Here is a 22,598-nt window from a genome sequence, read left to right as displayed (position 1 = left end):
AAGAAAGGTACAGTACAACTGCTCAGACTTAATGGAATGATGATAACTGGGAACAGAGAGTAGGAAGTGCAATTCACATTTTACTTTGTTTCTCTACAAAGAAGAACGGCAAACATATTGGCTAATAATAAGTCAATTTCCTTTATAAAATGACCTTGATAGGGACTATAACTTCAATGAACAAACTTCTTTTGCATAAATTGTTAGAAAAAAAATCTGACAAATTATGAAGTCACAAGTGGATATGTTTCAAAAATATGTATAACTTAATATGCAGCAAAACAGACTACAATTAGCCATGTTTAATGCCAAAATTTCTTCCTCTTAGGAAAGGAGTCTCTCAGAATAAGAGTTGCATGTGCCGTTCCTGTATACAATATATAACAATGATAATGATAAAAATAATAATACTAATAGCTTGATCCTACATGTAGTCTCTTACTACTACAGATAAAAATTCAGTTGTCAGGTTTACTTTAAATAAGGAACCAAAGGCAATAGATAATGAATAAAGGCAACTCAGGATAATTATTAATAATTAAGAGCATAGATGATATACTTATTAACTTTGTAAATAGCAAAATGTTCATCTAGGTAACACAGTGGATAGAACACTCTGGAGTCAAGAAGACCGGAGTTCAAATACAGCCTCACAGTTGTGAGGGCTAATGTGGCTATGTGGGCAAATTATGTAACTCTGGTAGCCTCAGTTTCCTCATCTTTAAAATGAGCTGGAGAGGGAAATGGCAAACCACTCCAGTTCCTTTGCCAAGAAAATCTCCAGTGGGTTCACACAGAGTCGGATTTGACTGAAACAACTAAAGAATAATGAGATAATACAAATGTAGGAGAGATAAACAACTTTCTGGTGAGACCCAAGATCCAAAAAGATCATGAAAAGATAGAATATCATATTGAATCTAATAAAAAATTCAGCAGTAATAAATGTGATATCTTATAGGCAGGTAGAAACTTGTCTGCAAAAATTAGTGAGCATTGATTGGCACACTGAATGCTCAATATAAATCATCATTGTGACAAAGTCGACAAAACAATCTGTGGTTTTAGAAATGTATAGATGATAGTTCCACAGTGCTCTGGTTTTAGGAATGTATAGATGATAGTTCCACAGTGCTCTAGCTTGATCAAACCATACCTGGAGCAGTATGTTCAGTTTTAAGAACCAGAATGTGGAAAGGCCATGAGTTAGAGTGCCAGGCCTGGATCTTACTAGATATGTGGCCCTTGGCAAGTCACTTAATCTTGTTTGCCTCAGTTTTCTTATCTGTTAAAAAACAATGACATTGCAGTATCTTTGCCAAGAAAACTCCAAATGGAGTTAGAGTCAGACGAGAATAAAAGAACTGAGCAATAAATTGATAGATTGAGCTTTCAGAAGAGAACCACTAGAAAATGAAGGATTTTGAATCTATACATTATAAATATTGGCAGAAGGAATTAGGGAGTCATAATAGTTTCCTCTTTGAGTTTTTGAAGGACTAATACAAGAAAAAGGAATTATATTTGTCTTCCTTGACCCCAGAAGCCAGAATCAGGAGTCATAATAAGAAGTTGTAAAGAGGCAGACTTAAGCTTGATGCCAACAAAAACTTCCTTATAGTCAGAATTATCCTAAAAAGAAATGGGCTACCTGGGCCTCCTCAGTGTGTTTGTCCTAATTGAAGGTCTTCAAGGAGAAGCTGAAAGGATTCCTGTTGGACAAATAATTAGTATGACAAGACTGTGCTAGGGGATGGTATTTCTGCCTCAACTTATAGACCTTGGCCCCCTGACTTTACCAAAGCTTGGAACCCACGACAGTTATTCCCTAACAAAATACTGCTTATGAGATAAGGAAGGGCTGTTCTGAAAAGGCGCTCTTGAAGGAGATCAGCTTTCAACAAGCCTCCTGAGCCTTGGCTAGAGATGACTTTAAGTCACATTAATGAATCACTAACACTGGGACTCTGGTTCTCCTTTAGAAAAAAAAAAAAGAGTTAGACAAGATGGGGATTTTTTTTATGTCTTTTCTAGCTCTGATAGTTTGAGTTTATGAGATTCAGAGTCCATTGACTCCATTTCCTCTCAGTCTAAATTTCATTAAGAGTTGGATGAGCTTTTCTTTGTGGCCTTAGACAAGTCACTTTTTCAGATTAATTTGAAATCAATGATTCGTCCTTGTATGGAGGAAACCTAATCAGTGATCCGGAATCAACAACCTTTCATTTGTTACATTAGCTTTTTCCCCAGATTTTCCCCTTCTCTATCCTGCCCTCTCTTTTTCCTTTCCCTTTTCTTCTTCCTCCTCCTTCCCCCCTTTCCACTCAAGGGCAGAATCCAAGGCTAATAGGTACAGAAACTTTCATTTGCTCTGGCTTTCCAACTTGGGCTGGTTCCGCCTCCGCGGGCCACCAGATGGCCTTTCATCCTCGGGGGTTCACCATATTGGTCCAGACTTAGCCCTGTTATCTCTCAGACTCCTGAATTCCCTTAGTAATGAGGATTACCAGTGTGCCCAACAGGACACATTTATTTATCTATTTATTTATTTATCTATTTATTTATTTATTTATTTATTTTTAAAATTTTTATTTTATTTTATAATTATAACATTTTTTTGACAGTACATATGCATGGGTAATTTTTTACAACATTATCCCTTGCACTTACTTCTATTCAGATTTTTTCCCTTCCTCCCCCAACCCCCTCCCCCAGATGGCAAGCAGTCTTATATATGTTAAATATATTACAGTATATAGATACAATATATGTGTGTATATTCTAGATACAATATATGTGTGTAGAACCTGAATTTTTTGTTGCACAGGAAGAATTGGATTCAGAAGGTAAAAATAACAGTTTACATTCATTTCCCAGTGTTCCTTTTCTGGATGTAGCTGGTTCTGTCCATCATTAATCAATTGGAATTGGATTAGCTCTTCTCTATGTTGAAGAAATCCACTTCCATCAGCATACATCCTCGTACAGTATCATTGTTGAAGTGTATAATGATCTTCTGGTTCTGCTCGTTTCACTCAGCATCAGTTGATGTAAGTCTCTCCAAGCCTCTCTGTATTTCTCCTGTTGGTCATTTCTTATAGAACAATAATATTCCATAACATTCATATACCATAGTTTACCCAACCATTCTCCAATTGATGGACATCCATTCATCTTCCAGCTTCTAGCCACTATGAAAAGGGCTGCCACAAACATTTTGGCACATACAGGACCCTTTCCCTTCTCTAGTAGTTCCTTGGGGTATAAGCCCAGTAGTAGTATGGCTGGGTCAAAGGGTATGCACATTTTGATAACTTTTTGGGCATAATTCCAGATTGCTCTCCAGAATGGTTGGATTCTTTCACAACTCCACCAACAATGCATCAGTGTCCCAGTTTTCCCACAGCCCCTCCAACATTCATCATTATTTGTTCCTGTCATCTTAGCCAATCTGACAGGTGTGTAATGATACCTCAGAGTTGTCTTAATTTGCATTTCTCTGATCAATAGTGATTTGGAACACTCTTTCATATGAGTGGAAATAGTTTTAATTTCATCATCTGAAAATTGTCTGTTCATATCCTTTGACCATTTATCAATTGGAGAATGGCTTGATTTCTTATAAATTAAAGTCAATTCTCTGTATATTTTGGAGATGAGGCCTTTATCAGAACCTTTAACTGTAAAATTTTTTTCCCAATTTGTTACTTCCCTTCTAATCTTGTTTGCATTAGTTTTGTTTGTGCAGAAACTTTTTAATTTGGTGTAATCAAAATGTTCTATTTTGTGATCAATAATGGTCTCTAGTTCTCCCTTGGACACAAACTCCTTCCTCCTCCACAAGTCTGAGAGGTAAATCATCCCATGTTCCTCCAATTTATTTATGATTTCGTTCTTTATGCTTAAATCTTGGACCCATTTTGATCTAATCTTAGTATGTGGTGTTAAATGTGGGTCCATGCCTAGTTTCTGCCATACTAATTTCCAGTTTTCCCAGCAGTTTTTGTCAAATAATGAATTCTTATCCCAAAATTTGGGATCTTTGGGTTTGTCAAAGATTAGATTGCTATTTTTATTCACTATCTTGCCCTGTGAACCTAACCTATGCCACTGATCAACTAGTCTATTTCTTAGCCAATACCAAATGGTTTTGGTGACTGTTGCTTTATAATATAGCTTTAAATCAGGTACACTTAGACCACCTTCCTCTGACTTTTTTTTCATTAGTTCCCTTGCAATTCTCAACCTTTTATTCTTCCATATGAATTTTGTTGTTATTTTTTCTAGGTCATTAAAATAGTTTCTTGGGAGTCTGATTGGTATAGCACTAAATAAATAGATTAGTTTGGGGAGTATTGTCATCTTTATTATATTCGCTCGGCCTATCCAAGAACACTGAATGTCTTTCCAATTATTTAAATCTGACTTTATTTTTGTGGCAAGTGTTTTGTAATTTTGCTCATATAATTCCTGACTCTCCTTTGGTAGATATATTCCCAAATATTTTATACTATCGACTGTTATTTTGAATGGAATTTCTCTTTGTCTCTCTTGCTGTTGGATTGTGTTGGTAATGTATAAAAATCCTGAGGATTTATGTGGATTTATTTTGTATCCTGCGACTTTGCTAAAATTCTGAATTATTTCTAATAGCTTTTTAGCAGAGTCTTTGGGGTTCTCTAAGTATACCATCATGTCATCTGCAAAAAGTGACAATTTGATTTCTTCATTTCCTACTCTAATTCCTTGGATCTCTTTCTCGGCTCTTATTGCCAAGGCTAGAGTTTCTAGTACTATATTGAATAGTAATGGTGATAGTGGGCAACCTTGTTTCACTCCTGATCTTACAGGGAAAGGTTCTAGTTTATCACCATTACATATGATGTTTACTGAAGGTTTTAAATATATGCTCCTTATTATTTTAAGGAATAGTCCATTTATTCCTATACTCTCAAGCGTTTTTAGTAGGAATGGATGTTGGATTTTATCAAATGCCTTTTCTGCATCTATTGAGATGATCATATGGTTTTTATTAATTTGATTATTAATATGGTCAATTATACTAATAGTTTTCCTAATATTAAACCAGCCCTGCATTCCTGGTATAAATCCCACTTGGTCATTGTGTATTATCCTGGGATGATTTTCTGAAGTCTATTTGCTAATATCTTATTTAAGATTTTAGCATCAACAGGAACAAATAATGATAAATGTTGGAGGGGATGTGGGGAAATTGGGACACTAATACATTGCTGGTGGAGTTGCGAAAGAATCCAGCCATTCTGGAGAGCAATCTGGAATTATGCCCAAAAAGTTATCAAATTGTGCATACCCTTTGACCCAGCAGCGCTACTACTGGGATTATATCCCAAAGAAATACTAAAGAGCGGAAAGAGTCATATATGTGCCAAAATGTTTGTGGCAGCTCTTTTTGTTGTAGCTAGAAACTGGAAGATGAATGGATGTCCATCAGTTGGAGAATGGTTGGGTAAATTATGGTATATGAAGGTTATGGAATATTATTGCTCTGTAAGAAATGACCAGCAGGAGGAATACAGAGGCCTGGAGAGACTTAAATCAACTGATGCTGAGTGAAATGAGCAGAACCAGAAGATCACTGTACACTTCAACAACAATACTGTATGAGGATGTATTCTGATGGAAGTGGAAATCTTCAACATAAAGAAGATCCAACTCACTTCCAGTTGATCAATGATGGACAGAGGTAGCTACACCCAGAGAAGAAACACTGGGAAGTGAATGTAAATTGTTAGCACTAATATCTGTCTGCCCAGGTTGCATGTACCTTCGGATTCTAATGTTTATTGTGCAACAAGAAAATGATATTCACACACATGTATTGTACCTAGACTATATTGTAACACATGTAAAATGTATGGGATTGCCTGTCATCGGGGGGAGGGAATAGAGGGAGGGGGGGTAATTTGGAAAAATGAATACAAAAAAAAAAAAAAAAAAAAAAAAAAGAATACTTGCAAATCTAAAAAAAAAAAAAAAAAAAAAAAAAGATTTTAGCATCAATATTCATTAAGGAAATTGGTCTATAGTTTTCTTTCTCAGTTTTCGATCTACCTGGTTTAGGTATCAGTACCATGTCTGTGTCATAGAAGAAATTTGGTAGGACTCCTTCAATCCCTATTTTTTCAAATAGTTTACATAGCATTGGAGTTAGTTGTTCTTTAAATGTTTGGTAGAATTCAACTGTAAATCCATCTGGTCCTGGGGACTTTTTCTTAGGAAGTTGGTTAATAGCTTGGTCTATTTCTTTTTCTGAGATGGGACTATTTAGACTACTTACTTCTTCCTCTGTTAATCTGGGCAAGCTATATTTTTGAAGGTATTCTTCCATTTCATTTAAGTTATCGAATTTATCGGCATAAAGTTGAGCAAAGTAGCTCCTAACTATTGTTCTAATTTCCTCTTCATTAGTGGTGAGTTCACCCTTTTCATTTTCAAGACTATCAATTTGCTTTTTCTCTTTCCTTTTTTTAATCAGGTTTACTAAGGGTTTGTCTATTTTGTTGGTTTTTTCATAAAACCAACTCTTAGTTTTATTAATCAATTCAATAGTTTTTTTACTTTCAATTTTATTAATCTCACCTTTTATTTTTTGAATTTCAAGTTTTGTGTTTGTCTGGGGGTTTTTAATTTGTTCCTTTTCTAGCAATTTTAGTTGTAAGCCCAATTCGTTGGCCCTCTCTTTCTCTATTTTATGCAAATAGGCCTGTAGAGATATAAAACTTCCCCTTATTACTGCTTTGGCTGTATCCCACACATTTTGGTCTGATGTCTCATTATTGTCATTTTCTTGGGTGAAGTTATTAATTATGTCTATGATTTGCTGTTTTACCCAATCATTCTTTAGTATAAGATTATTTAGTTTCCAATTATTTTTTGGTCTATTTTCCCCTGGCTTTTTATTAAATGTTATTTTGATTGCATTATGGTCTGAAAAGGATGCATTTACTATTTCTGCCTTACTGCATTTGATTTTGAGGTTTTTATGCCCTAGTATGTGATCAATTTTTGTATAGGTTCCATGAACTGCTGAGAAGAAAGTATATTCCTTTCTGTCTCCATTTAGCTTTCGCCAAAGATCTATCATATCAAACTTTTCTAGTATTCTATTTACCTCTTTGACTTCTTTCTTATTTATTTTGTGGTTTGATTTATCTAATTCTGAGAGTGCAAGGTTGAAATCTCCCGCTATTATAGTTTTGCTATCTATTTCCTCTTGCAGCTCTCTTAATTTCTCTTTTAAGAATTTAGATGCTGCACCACTTGGTGCATACATGTTTAATATTGATACTGCTTCACTATTGATGCTTCCCTTTAGCAGGATATAATGCCCTTCCTTATCTCTTTTAATTAGATCAATTTTTGTTTTTGCTTGATCTGAGATGAGGATGGCTACTCCAGCTTTTTTGGTTTTGCCTGAAGCATAATAGATTCTGCTCCACCCTTTTACTTTTAGTTTGAATGTCTCACCCTGTTTCAGGTGTGTTTCCTGTAAACAACATATAGTAGGATTCTGACTTTTAATCCAGTCTGCTAACTGCTTCCTCTTTATGAGGCAGTTTGCCCCATTCACATTTATGGTTAGAAGGACTAATTCTATATTTCTTGCCATCCTATTAACCCCTGCTTATGCTTTTCCCCTTTCCTTCCCTTTTACCCTCCTATCCAGTATTCAACTGATAAACACCACTTGCTTTTCACAGCCCTCCCTTTTTAGGATCCCTCCCCCACCTTAAAGATCCTCCCCTTATTTTACCCCTTTTCCTCGAAATTACTGTATTCCCTTCCCCTTAGCTTACTCCTTCCCTTTCACTTTTCAATGAAGTGGAAGAAGTTTCACCATAAATCGAATATGTCTATTGATACACGCTATGTTCATCTCCCTCCTTTCTTTCTCTCAGATATAATAGGTTACCTTTGCCTCTTCATGAGATGTAGTACCACCACTTTATACTTTTTTATGATATAATCTCCTTTCCACCTCTAGTTTCTAAGACAAATTGTACATATGTTCTTTACATATTTTTTTGACAGAAGTATAGTTCTCAAGATTTCTTTTTACCTTTTTAGAAATCTCTTGAGTTCTGTATTTGAAGATCAAACCTTTTATGTAGGTCTGGTTTTTTCATCAAAAATAGATGGAATTCATTTATTTCATTAAATGTCCATCTTCTTCCCTGGAAAACGATGCTCATTCTTGCTGGGTAAGTTATTCTTGGCTGCATACCAAGTTCCTTAGCCTTTCGGAATATCATGTTCCAGGCCCTGCGTTCTTTTAATGTGGACGCTGCTAGATCCTGGGTTATCCTTATTGTGGATCCTCCATATCTGAATTGTTTTTTTCTAGCAGCTTCCAATATCTTTTCCTTTGTCTGATGGTTCTTGAACTTGGCCACTATATTTCTTGGCGTTTTGATTTTAGGGTCCCTTTCAGTAGGTGATCCATGAATTTTTTCAATGTTTATTTTACCCTCTGTTTCCAGAACGTCTGGGCAGTTCTCTTTGATAATTTCCTGGAAAATAGTGTCCACGCTCTTTTTTTCCTCCCATTTTTCAGGGAGTCCGATTATTCTCAAATTGTCTCTCCTGGATCTGTTTTCCAGGTCTGTTGTCTTTCTGGTAAGGTACTTGACAGTCTTTTCAATTGTTTCATTTCTCTGGTTTTGCTTGACTCCCTCTTGGTTTCTCCTTGAGTCATTCATTTCTACTTGTTCCAGTCTAATTTTCAATGATGTATTTTCTTCACTCACTTTTTTTATATCTCTTTGTAATTGTCCAATTGAGTTTTTATCTTCTATGGAATTTTTTTCCATTTTATCCATTTTATTTTTTAGAGAGCTGATTTCTTTTTCCAGCTCACTAATCCTGTTTTCCTTGGAGTTGTTTACCTTTTCCAGCTCACTAATCTTGTTTCTCAATGATTTGATTTCTTTATCCATTCTGTCTTTGAATGCATGGGATGACTTCTCCAGGCTCTCTTGTCAAGCTTCCCTTTCCTTTTCCCATTTCTCTTCCAGCTCTCTTGTGAGAGCCTTTTTGATTTCCTCTATGAGGTTCTTTTGTATTGAGGAGCAGCTTATATCCCTCCCAGGGGATACATCTGGGGACAGTCTGTTCCTAGTCTCCTCAGCATTTGAAGTCTGCTCCCTCTCCACACAGAAGTTGTCAATGGTTAGAGCCCTTTTGAATTTTTTGTTCATTTTGTCAGAGCAGGAATCAAAGAAAACAAACTGACAAGAGAAACAATTGGTCTGTTTGGGGGGGATGAGGGGGATGGGGCTGGATGGTATTAATGGGCTTCCTCTACAGACTGGGGGTAGGGCAGCAGAGAGCCACTAACAGAACAGCAATGACTGTACTGAGTCTGCGCTCTGAGGCTCTGAGAACACACCGAGTCAGTCCAGGTGGGGGTTGGGGGTGGCCGGGCTCTGAGAGACGCTGGCTTTCTGGGGTTTTAATCTTCACCTCCGGTGTTTACACCCTCTCTACTGCTCCTGGCTTGCTGCCAAGACGGAGCATCCACACTGGGCAAAAGCCTTTTCACAGAAACGGCAGAGATCACACCCCTCCCCCTCCGGTCTGAGCTGTGTGAGCTGCCTGTCTTGCTCTGGCTGCCTGCCCTCAGTCTGCGCCCAGTCTGATTGACCCTCCCCCGAGCAAACACAGACCTTTTCTGGCGACTTTCAAGGATGTCTTCTCTTGGTGATAATTTGTGGATTTCTTTCTGGTCAAGCATTAAGTCAGAGGCTTGTCATGAAGTAAGTTCTGAGAGAAAACGAGGAGCTCAAGCAGCTGTCTGCCTCCACGCCTGCCATCTTGGCCGGAAGTCCAACAGGACACATTTAAATAATATTTTTGCACAGTGACAGCAATCAGTACAACTAATGAAGTTTATACACCTGGCCTAATCTATGGCCAATAGGGAAATAGATCTTTTATAGAAGCTTTCATTTTATTGTTGACAGCACTGCAGAGTATGATAAAGTCGTCCTTTTCTTCATAGCTTTTGACGCCACTCTTATTAGCTCCACACTAAATATTTATTTTTTTTGAGAAAAATACAGAATGACTACTATGGGTTTCCGTATCTTTGAATCTTATTCCAAACAGTGTATTCACTAAAAAAATAGGGCTACAGAGTTTCTTCGTGGGTTTTCTTTACAACCGTCTTTACTCAGGAAGCTCACTCCATCCCTGGAGAAACCTAGGAGAAACCTTCCACCTCTTCCGTCTTATCCTTTGACTGGTTCTTCCCAGAACCTAGGACACTCAGGCCATGTCTAAATGCTTCTCCAGGCCGACCTCCTTACTTTCCTGTATTTCTCGATCCCTTACCCCTTCCTCTCTTCCCTACACTGCCACCCTCCATCAGAACACAAGCTCTTTGGGGGCAGGGGCTGCCTTTCTTTTTGCTTCTTTGTTTCCAGCTCTTAATTTGGTGCCTAGCACATAATAAAGCTTAACAAATGTTTTATTGTCGTCTGTGCTGAGCTTTGGAGGAGGATTCTGAAAGAGAGTAGGAGGAAGTTCGTTCTAGTAAGTTCTAGATATGGGAAGTACCCTGGGTCATTGCACAGAAAGCCGGGAGACATTCTGAGAAGTAGCTGATGTTTCAGATTGGTTGGAATGGGGGTTACAAGAGAGAGGTAGTGGGAAATAAGGCTGGAGAAAGGTTGGAGCCAAATTGTAGGCATCTCTAACGTTCAGCTAATGAATTTGTAGCCTTTCCTAATAGAGAAAAGAACCCACGGAGAGGTTTTAGGAGAGAAAAACAAGGTCGGAACTATACATTCGGGAGAAGATTTTGGCGGCCACGTGAAAGACTGCTTGGAAGTGAATCGCAGGCCCTACACATCAGTCTCCGGAGCTCGCAGTACGGGGAGATTGGAGCCTCGCGGGTGTTCAGGACTAATCCGCATTGGCCCGCGGTATTCCTGGCTTTAGGCGGGGAAGGAGACAGTCAATAATGAGACTAGTGTAAGGGTTGGGGTATCGCTGCACGAGGGTACCCTGTCAGCGCGGGAAGAGCGCTGATGGACGGGACTTCAGAGACGGAAGGAGGGGGACAGGTGGGGAAGGGCATCTCGGAGAACGGAAGATTTGTGACGTCTGTGACAGAAAGGGGAATGTCAGGAAGAACAGTTAGTTTGGAGACGGCAGGATGAGCATCCAAATGGAAGTGTTGACTGCTCAGCGGCACAAAGCCGGCATTCCTCTCAGGTGCAGGTGTGACTGTGCAAGGGGCGGTGCGCAGCCAGCGGAGTTAGACGGCCGGACCTCGCCCGCAGGCCGAAGGGACGTGATGTACTCATCTGCCCTGGGAGGCTGACACAGGGAGGGGGGGCTCACTGAAAGGGAAAGTATACTAGTAGGCCACTAGAAAGCTAAGACTGGGACTTGAGGGACCCCAAATGCTGGCAGGAGGCAGAGAGGAGAAAACCTGGGATGAGAAAGCACCACAAAAAGCGAGGGAGCTTAGTAGAAGCATGTGATTTGCCAAGAAAATAAAGATCTTTCTCTATAGGGTGAAATTAAGTAACGATTTTGCTTGGTATTAATAGAGTCCCAGCACTTAGTATTTACAGCTATTACCTCACGTTTCTCATAACCACCTCAGGAGGAGGCGCTATTGTTTCCCATGTTTCAGAGAACAGGAAACTGGAGCACAGCTAGTGTCTTAGACTTGATTTGAACTCGTTTCCTTTATTCTAGAAGGAAATGTACCCTTGTGCTCTCCTCACTGTTACCCCACCAAAGTGAGGAGACTTATCCCCCGGATTATGTTTGCAGACGCATAAATGAAATTCACACAATTACAAACGAACCGAAGAGTAGAGAAAATAAAGATGCAATTTACTTCCCACCCAGGTTCCCGAATCCCCTCAAATCTTCCTATAAATTCCTTGGGGTTTCGCGGGCTCGAGACCAGCAAAAGACAGGAGGCCAGAGCTTTCTCTGCGCCTGCGCATTTGAAAGGCGCTACACGGAGGAATTAAAAACTCGCTTTCCCAGCATGCTTGGGCCACTTAACGTCAGGTTACAAGTCAAACGGCAGTTCCCGGAACTTTCTGGGGCTGGCTCCGCAAGTCCGGACTTGTGCCTAGGCGTGGAGCGCTTAGGTTCCGCTGGGAAGCATGGCTGGGGACGAGGAAGGCGATGGGTCTCCGGCCGCTCCAGCTGCAGCCTCGTCGCCCTCTCCTCCCACCGTCCGTAAGAAGTATTTCTGCTCGTTTCCCGACTGTAGCGCCACCTACAACAAGGCCTGGAAGCTGGACGCGCACCTCTGCAAACACACGGGGGAGGTAAAAACACCGAGGGACCGCTACCTGGGCAGCCCAACAGGACTTGCCCCGCCCCCACGCTCGCGCGGGAGGCCGGGCGAGCTGAGTGGGTGTGGCGAATCTCGCCCGCGCGCGGGGATTGGAGCCTTCTGGCTAGCCTCCTTACGAGAGCGCCTTAGGGACTCGTCCACCCTCCACTTTGGTTACTTTGCGGGAAAAGGCCTTCTAGTTTGGATGTGGGGGTGGGAAAGTTAAAGACCGCTTTTCCTCTCGGAGGGTTGTCTTTCATTTAGCGCGATGTTGCGCATGTTAACGCTTAAGTAAAAGTTTAATTGTCTGTCACTGTCTTCCAAGTAGAAAACAAATACCGGCTGACTAAAGTCAGTTTAGCAAGCATTTATGAAGTGCCTGCTGCGTTTCAGAGGCAATAGACAGTGTATCTAGGAGCCAGACCAGATGGTCAGACCGAGACCGGGGAAATGCGTTAGCTTGAAAAGGCCAAGGTCTCTCATCGGATCCGGGACCATCTCCAGTCAATCAGGCTTCGGTTAGTGGTTGGTTGATTGTCAGGACTAAGGAAAGTGATAGAGAAAATATTAACAACGCAGATTAAATAGTGTGCGTCTATTTATTTTTGGAGAGCCATTTGTTAAACATTTACTCTGCCCCGTGTTTGATCTCTGGTTTCTTTTGCCCTGGTTCTGAGACTCAACAGTCAGTTGGGAAGCCATCATGTGCTAGGCTCTATGCTCACTCTTGAGGATACAGAAAAAAAAAAAAGGCAAAAGCCAGCCCCTTCCCTCAAGAAGCTCACAATTAATGGGGAGGGCTACATGCAAACAGCTGTGTCAAACGAGTCATAGAAGAGGAAATAAGCTGCAGAAGGACGGCCCTCAAACAAAGGGAGCTTAGAAATGGCTTCTTGGGGCTTGAGATGGGTCTTGAAGGAAGCTAGGAGCCAGAGAAGGAGTTTTCCGGGTGTGGGGAATAGTCAGAGAAAATTCATGGAACTAGGAGATACTGTCTTCTTCTAGAGCACATGCTTTTAATAAGAATGATAGTGTAGCATCTGTGTAGCGCTCGTTAACTTTTCACTAGGTTTTACATGCAGTGGACGGAGGGCTGAGCTGGAGTCAGAAAGACTGCTCCTCCTGAATCCGGCCCAGCCTCAGACATTTAGCTGAGTGGCTCTGGGCAAGTCATTTAATCCTATTTGCCTGCTCTTCATCTGTAAATGAGCTGGAAAGGAAAGGCAAAGCCACTCCAACGTCTCTGCCAAGAAAACCCCAAATGGGACAACGAAAGAGTTGGATGCCAACGAAAGAGTTGGATGCCAACGAAAGAGTTGGATGCCACCGAAACAACTGAACAACAAAAATTAGCTTTACATCTGTTGCATCATTTACTTCTTATAACCACCTCATTTTACAGATGAGAAAGCTGAGACCAAGTAGATGAATTACATGTCAAGGGTCATACAAACATTCAGTTCTCCATCTTCCAGGCTCCAAGTCCAGAGCTTTTATTTCTTATGCCAAGTTGCCCGCCCTAGTTATGATCTCCAATTCTATGCCTGACTATTCACTAAAGATTCATTTAATTTGCAACCCTAAATCCTGTCAAGGGGAGTTGCCCTGCTCTTCTGTGATAGGATTTAGAGCTGGAAGGGGCATTAGAGATAACTGGTCCAACCCCCTTATTTAACTGCTGAGGAAACTTGGAGAGATTGCATAACCTGTCCACCGTCAGGAATAGACTTGAAATTCTTCATTCCCTGAAGATGCTCTGATCTCCTTTGTTGCTTGGCTGAATTTAACATTAACACTCCTGGTACTTTCTAGGTATAGTAGGTAGAAATTTTGTTCCTCAGTAGGTAGAGTAATATCAAAATGCTCTGTGGGGTGAGTGGTGCAAAACAATATCGCTACTTATCAACTTAAGAAAGGATTGTGTTGCATAAGTTCATTTGTAAGTAAATTGGGCTTAGAAAAAGATTTCTTGTATCCTAAGAATCTATAGTATGATATAATATAGTGGAAATAAAGTCAGAAAAACCCATGTTCAGATCACATCTGAGACTTTTAACTAGCCTTGTGCCTTTGGGCATATTTCTTTTTTTTTTTTTTTTTTTTTTTATTTTTTTTAATTTTTGGATCCTCAGTTTTCTCTTCTGTATAATGGGAGTAACATTAGCATCTGCCTCACGAGAGTTGTTTTCAGGAACAAATGAGATAGTATACATAAAATATTTTGTTCATATATAAGCTTTAAGGTATGCTATTTTCAAAACAAGGTTCGATACCAAGATGCCCCATAAAAATCCTGTGCTTTAGTCATAATATTTAATTAATTTTTAGTGTTATAGGGTCTGTTGCATTTTCTTATACTTAATGGGTGTTTAACAAATGTTTGATGAATGAATAATAGTAATAATAGTAATGAAACAGTCTTAGTTCTTATTCTTGAAACTAGGAAACCTTGCAGTGTCTGAGAAAGGAGCAAAAGGAAGAACTTCCCTCATCATTTGGGTGCAGACATTATAGGCAAAATTTTGAAATAAGGGAAGTTTTTTTTGGTATATCTTTGTGCATCATTTGAACTGGAACCCATTTGAGAGCTTTAAAGCACTATTCTCCCCAGGTCCTTAGTGCCTTCTTATGAAGGTAATGGAGCTTTGACTCCATTCTACTCATCGGCATAAGCATTACCTAGACTTAGATCACTATCTCTCCATTCCTTCTCATTATCTGCATTTCCTTTTTCTTGTTTTTCTGCTAATCTTCCAAGTAAGGATTTATGTTTAGAGGCCTTCTTCTCATCTCTTTTCATATCTGGAAAGTTCCAACATGTCATTTGGACTGTTTCTCATTTTTGATAGAGCACACACTCTATTCTGTCCACATTCTGGGTCACTTCATTAGTGCAAGACATCATTGGTAATGTGCTTAAGAATCCACCATGTGTCTTTCCATTAACCTTTGAATTATTTATAATTTTGGTTCTCATCTCACAGCATTCTGATTTACAACATTTGAAAGACATTGACATTGATAAAACAAGCATCAAAATTTAAGTTGATGGGTTTTTTATTGCTTTTTTTTTTTTTCCCTTAATGAAAGAACTATTAAAATCTTCTTGCATTCCTGTGGCATTTTCCCCTCATTGAAATCATATAATTTCCAACTTTCAAGGGTCTTGGAAATCTTATAGTTATTTTTATGAACAAGAATACCTCCAAAACCATCACCAAAAACTTCTCACAATGACTGATCCAGACTTTCCCTTTGTCTTTTCATTCCCCCAACTATTGAAAAGCTGTACTCTATTGTTAGAGGGAGAGTGGAAAGAATTCTCAAATTGGATTTGGGAGAAATGCAGATACCTAAATCATCTGTATGATGGTGGAAAACTCATGCTGATCTTTAGTTTTTCTCAGTAGCATAAGGGAAATGGTGATAGCTTGCATGTCTGTCTTAAAAAATTCTTCTCAGTTCATAGAATTTGGAGCTAGAAGATATTATCCTTAAAGCTCATCTGTTTACCCTTAGTTTTATAGATGAAGGCAGAAATCATATTTTCTTGTTGCCATTAGGTAAGTGATAAACTAGTTTTTTCTCTCCAAGAAAAAATCTGTAAGTCCTTCATTCTAGCTGTAATTTATTCTTGTTTCTTGGTTTCATTGATCATGAGATATAGTTTGTTGCTTCCCACCAGCATATGTTAACATATGTTAAACATCCTCATCTCTATTGCTCTTTGAACAAAGATGAAAAGTTAACAACTATCGACAAATGTCATTTTAGCTGTCTATATATTATATGACTTTAGCACTATCTTCTTTCTCTATCCTCAGTCTCCCACTAACACTAGAAGGAGTCTGCTGAAAATTTCTGAAGACTGAAGACTATTTTAGATAATTTTGGTATTTGTTCATAGGTTGCCATAGCTAAAACATGTGATCACTTTATAGTCAACTGTCTGGTATCTGATTTCCAAAATGAATTTATTTATTTGTTTTTTTAATTTGTTAATTTAAAAAAAATAATAGTTTTTTATTTTCAAAATATATGCAAAGGTAGTTTTCAACATTCACTCTTGAAAAACCTTGTATTCCAAATTTTTCTTCCTAATCCTTCCGTCCACCTCTTCCCCTAGACAGCAAGTAATCCAATATATGTTAAACATATATAATTATTCTATATATATTTCTACATTTGTCATGCTATACAAGAAAAATCAGATCAAAAAGTGATGGGGGTTGAGGTCCCTTTAAGATTCCTTCCTGATTCCCCAACCCTCATGGCTGATCTTTGATTTACAAATCCTGGTCATCCAGCCTGTCCCAGCCCACACCAGATCTGAGCCAACTTGGGATACTACCCACAAGTCCCTTTAGGTATAAAAGAGCTAAACTGGAGCTCTCTCTTTGCAGGAGTCCTTCCCCCCAAACATGGTATCCTTCCAGCCATGTAAGGGTTCTTGTCCGCCCAGCAACCTCCTCTGGCCGTGGCGTCTTTCTACCTTTGCCCTTACTTCTAAACCCCTACAATAAACCTTTTTTATCAATCTAGGTTTTGGGGCCTGTAAATTCCTTTTACAGGGGACTCTGCCATCACAAGACTATCCTTGTGCCAACCCAAAAGGACTTTCCCCTTTCCTAACTCTCATCAAAAAGAGAAAAAACATGAGAGGGAAAATAAAAAAGCAAACAAACAACAACAACATCAAAAAAAGGTGAAAATACTATGTTGTGATCCACACTCAGTTCCCACAGTCCTACCTCTGGCTGCAGAAGTTCTCTTCATCACAAGACCATTGGAACTGAATTACCTCATTGTTAAAAAGAGCCATGTCCATCAGAATTCCAAAATGAATTCAAGGTGGCTTTCAAGTAGCATACAGGCATGTTGTCTTGTACCCTGAGACTGTACCCATTAGTACCATATTCTGTTCATCAGTGTGCCAAGCCTCAAAACTTATTTTTCTGTCCTCTTCCAATCCAAGCTCCTATTCCTTTTCTGCTAGTGGTCCCAGTGGAAGCTTTAGCTGGTTAAGTACAAACTATCTAATGAAAACAGTAAGATTCTAGGGTTCCAAATGCCCATGTTTTCTTGCCCTCCAATGGGTAAGTCCAAATGTTTGTAAATTAAAAACTGACTTACATTTAAGAGAACTAGCAGAAGCATTCATTCAACACATAGTGGGAGTGAATTGGAAAATAAATTGTTTTTTGGTACCGAAATTCCCTGTTTATATCTGTATTGTACGTTGTATGTATATGTATATGACCAAAAGGAATAGTTGATATCAAATATTTTTTTTAAGCCAGCAGGCAAGGAATAATTTATATTGGGATGATGGTTGATATGGATTTAAATGTGCATTTTTACCTATAGGTGAATCTCTACTAAATTCCTAACCATTGTTGATTTCTTAACATCTGGATTGTTAAATTTTCCATGAATGCTCACTCTGGGTAATAACTTATTTTATCTTGATCTGATGCCAAAGTCTAATGGGTATCTTTAGGGACCTGGTTGTAAATTACCACCCATACTATGTTGCCATTTTCCAAATGGTGTTTTCCATGCTTTAATACTACTTCTGTGTGCTTTCTCAGGTGTGGTGTGTATGAAGTTTCATTTTAATGTAGTCATTGGGCTTGTCTGGGATGAAATACAACTTGCATGTTTACCACAGGTTTTGTCATTGCAGATTAAATCATGCCGTGAGGTGGAGATCTGGCACACCAAGAGCAGACAGGGAGACTCTCCATCAAGGGGGTTGCTATATTTGGTTACAGTATAATCTTATGTTGAAAAAAAAAACAAAACTCAGCATGTAATGGAACTTAACTTTGCATTATTAATCTCCTCACCTTTTAAATGTGAAGAATTGTGTTTTTACAAGTCAGCTTTCCTATAAATTAGTACCAACACCCTGAAAATCTCTGGCCAAAAGATGGCCTTGCTTCCCCCTTGATATTCCACTTATTTTAAGCAATATTTCATAGGACCACATTTCATTTCAGTAGGGTGATCTGAGTAATGCCTTGGAGTCTGTGTTAAGATTTGACTGGCATAAAATGAAGAGAACTGTGGCATTTATGTGATCACTGATAGTCAATAATTAAAAATTGCACAGAAAAGTACTATTCTAGGCTTGTACAGATTGTGTTCAATAAATGTTTGTTGATTGAATGAGAACAATATATCTCTGAATATAAGAAAGCATTTATCAGCTTTCTTTCCTTATCTTATATTAAGGCTCTTAAATGAACAGAATTTATTTCATTAATATCTTGATTACAATAGCCAACTAGAACAAGATTAAAATGATGAATTTTTTTTCTTTTATTAGAGACCATTTGTTTGTCATTATGAAGGCTGTGGCAAAGCATTTATCCGAGACTACCATCTGAGTCGCCATGTGTTGACACATACTGGAGAGAAGCCATTTGTGTAAGTCTTTTGAAAACTGTTATCTTTCAAAAGCTTTGGAAGGAGGTTAGTGATTTGTGAGTGGCTAAGTAGAAGGAAACCTTACCATTACTTCATATGAGAATACACAATTTCCCAATATTTTCATCTTCTGATATAAATTGACAATGACAGTGATGCATACTTTTTTATGTATGTGTATTTAATAGAAGGGGGGGAGGGTTTTGTTGGTCAGAATTCTTTTTAGATCATTTTTCCAGGCAGGGACTTTAAAGCCTTTCTTGCTTGATGGGACCTGCTAGAGTTTGTGCTTCATTGGTTCAGTCTTCAGGCACGCAGCCTTACCTCCATGCCATGATGAGGCATATCAGCATCACTTAACAGCCAAGAAGTGGGATAGGCTAAGAATGCTTAAATGGATATGTGATCTCATCAGTTGAGATATTTCCTCCAAAGATCACAGCTAGTCCCTGCCTGCATATCCCATGTGATTCTTGTCCATGTCCTTCTGTAGATTAACTCCAAGAAGTTCACATGCTAAGTAGGACGACTTTTTTACTTTTTCTGATGTCAGTAGTATTGGATACCTGTATAGTAATTGATGTGACCACTTGCCATCCTTCTTTATCTGATCAGCCCTTCTGCCACCTTCTCTTCCTATAATACATTGCCTAAATGGCATCATTAACTTCTCTTCTTCAAAGTTCCCCGTTGGCTACAATCCCAGTGCCCTCTCCACTTCTTTGTTGCCTTCTATAATGCTCATTTGTGTTTCTTTGGAGTCCCTTGCATTCTGTGTCTCATAGCCATACAATGACAATAAAATATTAGTATTAAAAAAGATGAGCCTTTATTTCTTGGCATAATTAAAGAAGCATAAAGAAGGTGTAATAGCTTCAATGCTTTTTTAAAATTCTGGGCCCATTATGCTATGCATATGTACTCTCTGTTTGTTCTACATGTTACAATCAGAGTAATAGACATTCTTTATATTCTTAGTCTTTCCTATGTGAATGGGTAGACCAGACTCTTGGGAGTAGTTTAGATCTCTTGTAAAGGATTCTGTAGTACTTGGAAACTCAGTGTCATCTACAAACAAAAGCATCTTCAACTTCACATCTGTTCTAGAAATCTTATTTCACAGTATCTGATGTTTACAATCAGAAGGACATTGAACAGGTTTATTTCTGTTTTGTTACCATATCTTTCATTTGAATGATTGGTATAGAATGACTTTAATATATGAGTGGGAAACATCTTTAAGGTGGTATTTTGCTTTACTGAATCAAATGCTTTGCCACAATCATCAGATAGTAAGCATTCATGTTTTTTCATGTTCTTTACATTTTTTAGTTAAATATGAGATGGTTAAGAGGTTATTGAATAAATAAATGCATAAAAAGCATTTATTAAACCCTTACTATCTGCTAAGCATTATAGAATATTACTTATCTGCTCCCTACCTGCACTTTTTTAGTATATTCTCAATTTCTATATAGTTTTAAATCAAAGACTTTATGTAGCTGGGAAAGTAAGTTTATAGGTTAACAGCTGCTGCTTTTTTTTTTTTCTCCAAATCTTTTTGTGACATTAGGGTCCAAGGTATTTTTCTACATTTTTGGTATCTTCACCTTAATAGATACTCAACAAATCCTTCTGCTAACTCACAATACACTGAACATCCTTTATCTCTCTTATCACTTTGTAACAATCCACATTTCTTTATCTGATTTTTTAAAATGTGCTACTAGAAACCTGCATTGATAGACAGTTTTAGTTCATCATTTGACAGCTTCTTGATTTCAGGGATTCTTTTGTTTTTATATTTGTATATATTATCACACCTATTACAGTGCCTGGGACATAATTCCATATTGATGAAGTAGGTAATTTCTTAGGGAAAACACAGAAGTAGACAGACAAAAAGTAAAATTTCTTTTTTTTCTTTTTGATTTTCTTAAACAATTCCTTATAGTTGTACAGCTATTGGCTGTGATCAGAAATTCAACACCAAATCAAACTTGAAGAAACATATTGATCGCAAACATGAAAATCTACATAAACAATATGTAGTAAGTATTTGTTATGGATGACTTTGTAGAAATTTTTAAAAATTCTTTAATGGTCTCTGACCTCCTTGAAACCTAGAAGTGAAAGAATTTGCTATGATTTTTTTTATAACAGATTTTTCCCTTTAAAATTTTTACAAATGTTTCTTAACAGTGTGACTTTGAAGGGTGTAGCAAGTCTTTTAAGAAACACCAGCAGCTGAAAGTCCATCAGTGCCAACACACTAATGAACCACTATTCAAGTAGGTATTAAAAGTACTTGTAATCCATTAAAGATTGTTTTATTCTCTCTCATCAATTATATTTCTAAGGGTTTTGAATTAGTTAAGTTTGTTCAAATGAAAAATTAATTAAGGGATTAAATACCTTATGGGAACATTAGTGGAACTGTGATTTAGCCTGAAGAAGAAAAGAAGACTTAATTGTTCAAATTGGACCTTCAGTATATAAAGGAGAATGTGAAGAAGATGCTGATAAGTGTGCTCTCTCTCCAAAAGGAAGTGATATTAAGGTGTCATCCAAGAAGAGTTGGTAGACCTGGAGAATGATGATTTCACATTGGAATAGACTAGCAAGGAAAATTCCATTCTTGGAGATGATGACACATAACATATTTAAGACTTGTTGATGGTGATTCCTATCCATGAGCAGGTGTGGCTGGAAAAACTGACACTCATCCAGCCCTCCTTTGCACATTGCACATGCAGAGAGGGTCCTTTGGCTTGTGTCTGCAGCTTGTCCCTGCTTGCCATGTTGCTTCTTTGACTCATTTTTTCTTGATGTCTTTACTTAAGCATCTCCACCCTGGTTTTTTTTTTTTTTTTTTTTTTCCTTTTTTTATGATTGCACTTCAAACTGAAATGTCTAGGGCCCTCGTTTCCCATAGACATTCACAATTCTGTGGCATCATTTGGAAGTAAACTAGGGCTGTGTTCAAGTGACATATACATCTCCACATCTGGGAGAAGGAATTACCTTTGGAGGGTTTTACCAGGTGCCATGATTCCATGAGTACACCCAGGAGACACCTCCTTTTTAACCATGTATATTTTTCACCCATATACAGGAAACAGAAATACAATAATATTTCAGGCTTATATCTAATTATGTCAGCCAAGAATAGAACATGGGATAAATTAGTCCTCCCAATAATAGTCTTGCATTAGTCTTGTCACAAGGTTGTTCAACATTTACTTGTGATTTGGACTTCATGAAGTTTTGCAAATTCATTTTTTCGAAAAATGTAGGAAAGAGAGATGTACTGCTGGGGAGTCAAGTACAACAAGCATTTTTTTAATGCTTTCTATGCCAGACATAATGGTAAGTGGTAACAGCCTCTGGAAACAATATCTATATAAATCAGTTATGACAAATACATAGTAGAAGATAATCTTGGAGGAATCAGGGAAGGCCTCTTGCAGAAAGTGAAATTGAGCTGAATCTTGAAGGAATCAGGGAAACTAAAGATGGAAAAAGGAAGACAAAGAGCATTCCAAGCTATGGAAAAATCAATGCTAAGGAATGGGGAGAGGAGATGGAGTATCATATAAGGAACAGCAAGTAGCCATTGTAGCTAGATCATAGAGTGTATAGGGAAGAAAAATGTAAGAAGACTGGAAAGGTAGAAACTGACCAGGATGTGAAGAGCCAAATGGAAGGCTAGGTATCTAGATGGCAAAGTAGATGGAGTGTTGGACTCGAAGTCCTAAAGACTTCGGTGCCTCAGACACCTATTAGCTGTACGATCCTAGGCAATCCAACCTTTCTC

The 22,598-nt window shown here is 38.3% G+C and overlaps 1 protein-coding gene across 1 annotated transcript in view; it reads left to right on the top strand.

Annotated features, from left to right (window-relative positions):
- Positions 1-12,072: 12,072 nt before the first annotated feature.
- GTF3A (general transcription factor IIIA) overlaps positions 12,073-22,598 on the top strand; it is a 22,403-nt gene continuing 11,877 nt past the window's right edge. The window contains exons 1-4 of the mRNA XM_074303593.1: positions 12,073-12,341; positions 18,681-18,781; positions 20,736-20,832; positions 20,984-21,072. Of these exons, the coding sequence (XP_074159694.1) occupies positions 12,174-12,341; positions 18,681-18,781; positions 20,736-20,832; positions 20,984-21,072 (455 nt within the window). The 5' untranslated portion in view covers positions 12,073-12,173. The remainder of the gene's footprint in view (positions 12,342-18,680; positions 18,782-20,735; positions 20,833-20,983; positions 21,073-22,598) is intronic.

The sequence above is a fragment of the Sminthopsis crassicaudata genome, chromosome 3 (assembly GCF_048593235.1).
Source record: "Sminthopsis crassicaudata isolate SCR6 chromosome 3, ASM4859323v1, whole genome shotgun sequence".
Classification (NCBI taxonomy): Eukaryota; Metazoa; Chordata; class Mammalia; order Dasyuromorphia; family Dasyuridae; genus Sminthopsis; species Sminthopsis crassicaudata.
This window is presented reverse-complemented; position numbering and strand designations above follow the sequence as displayed.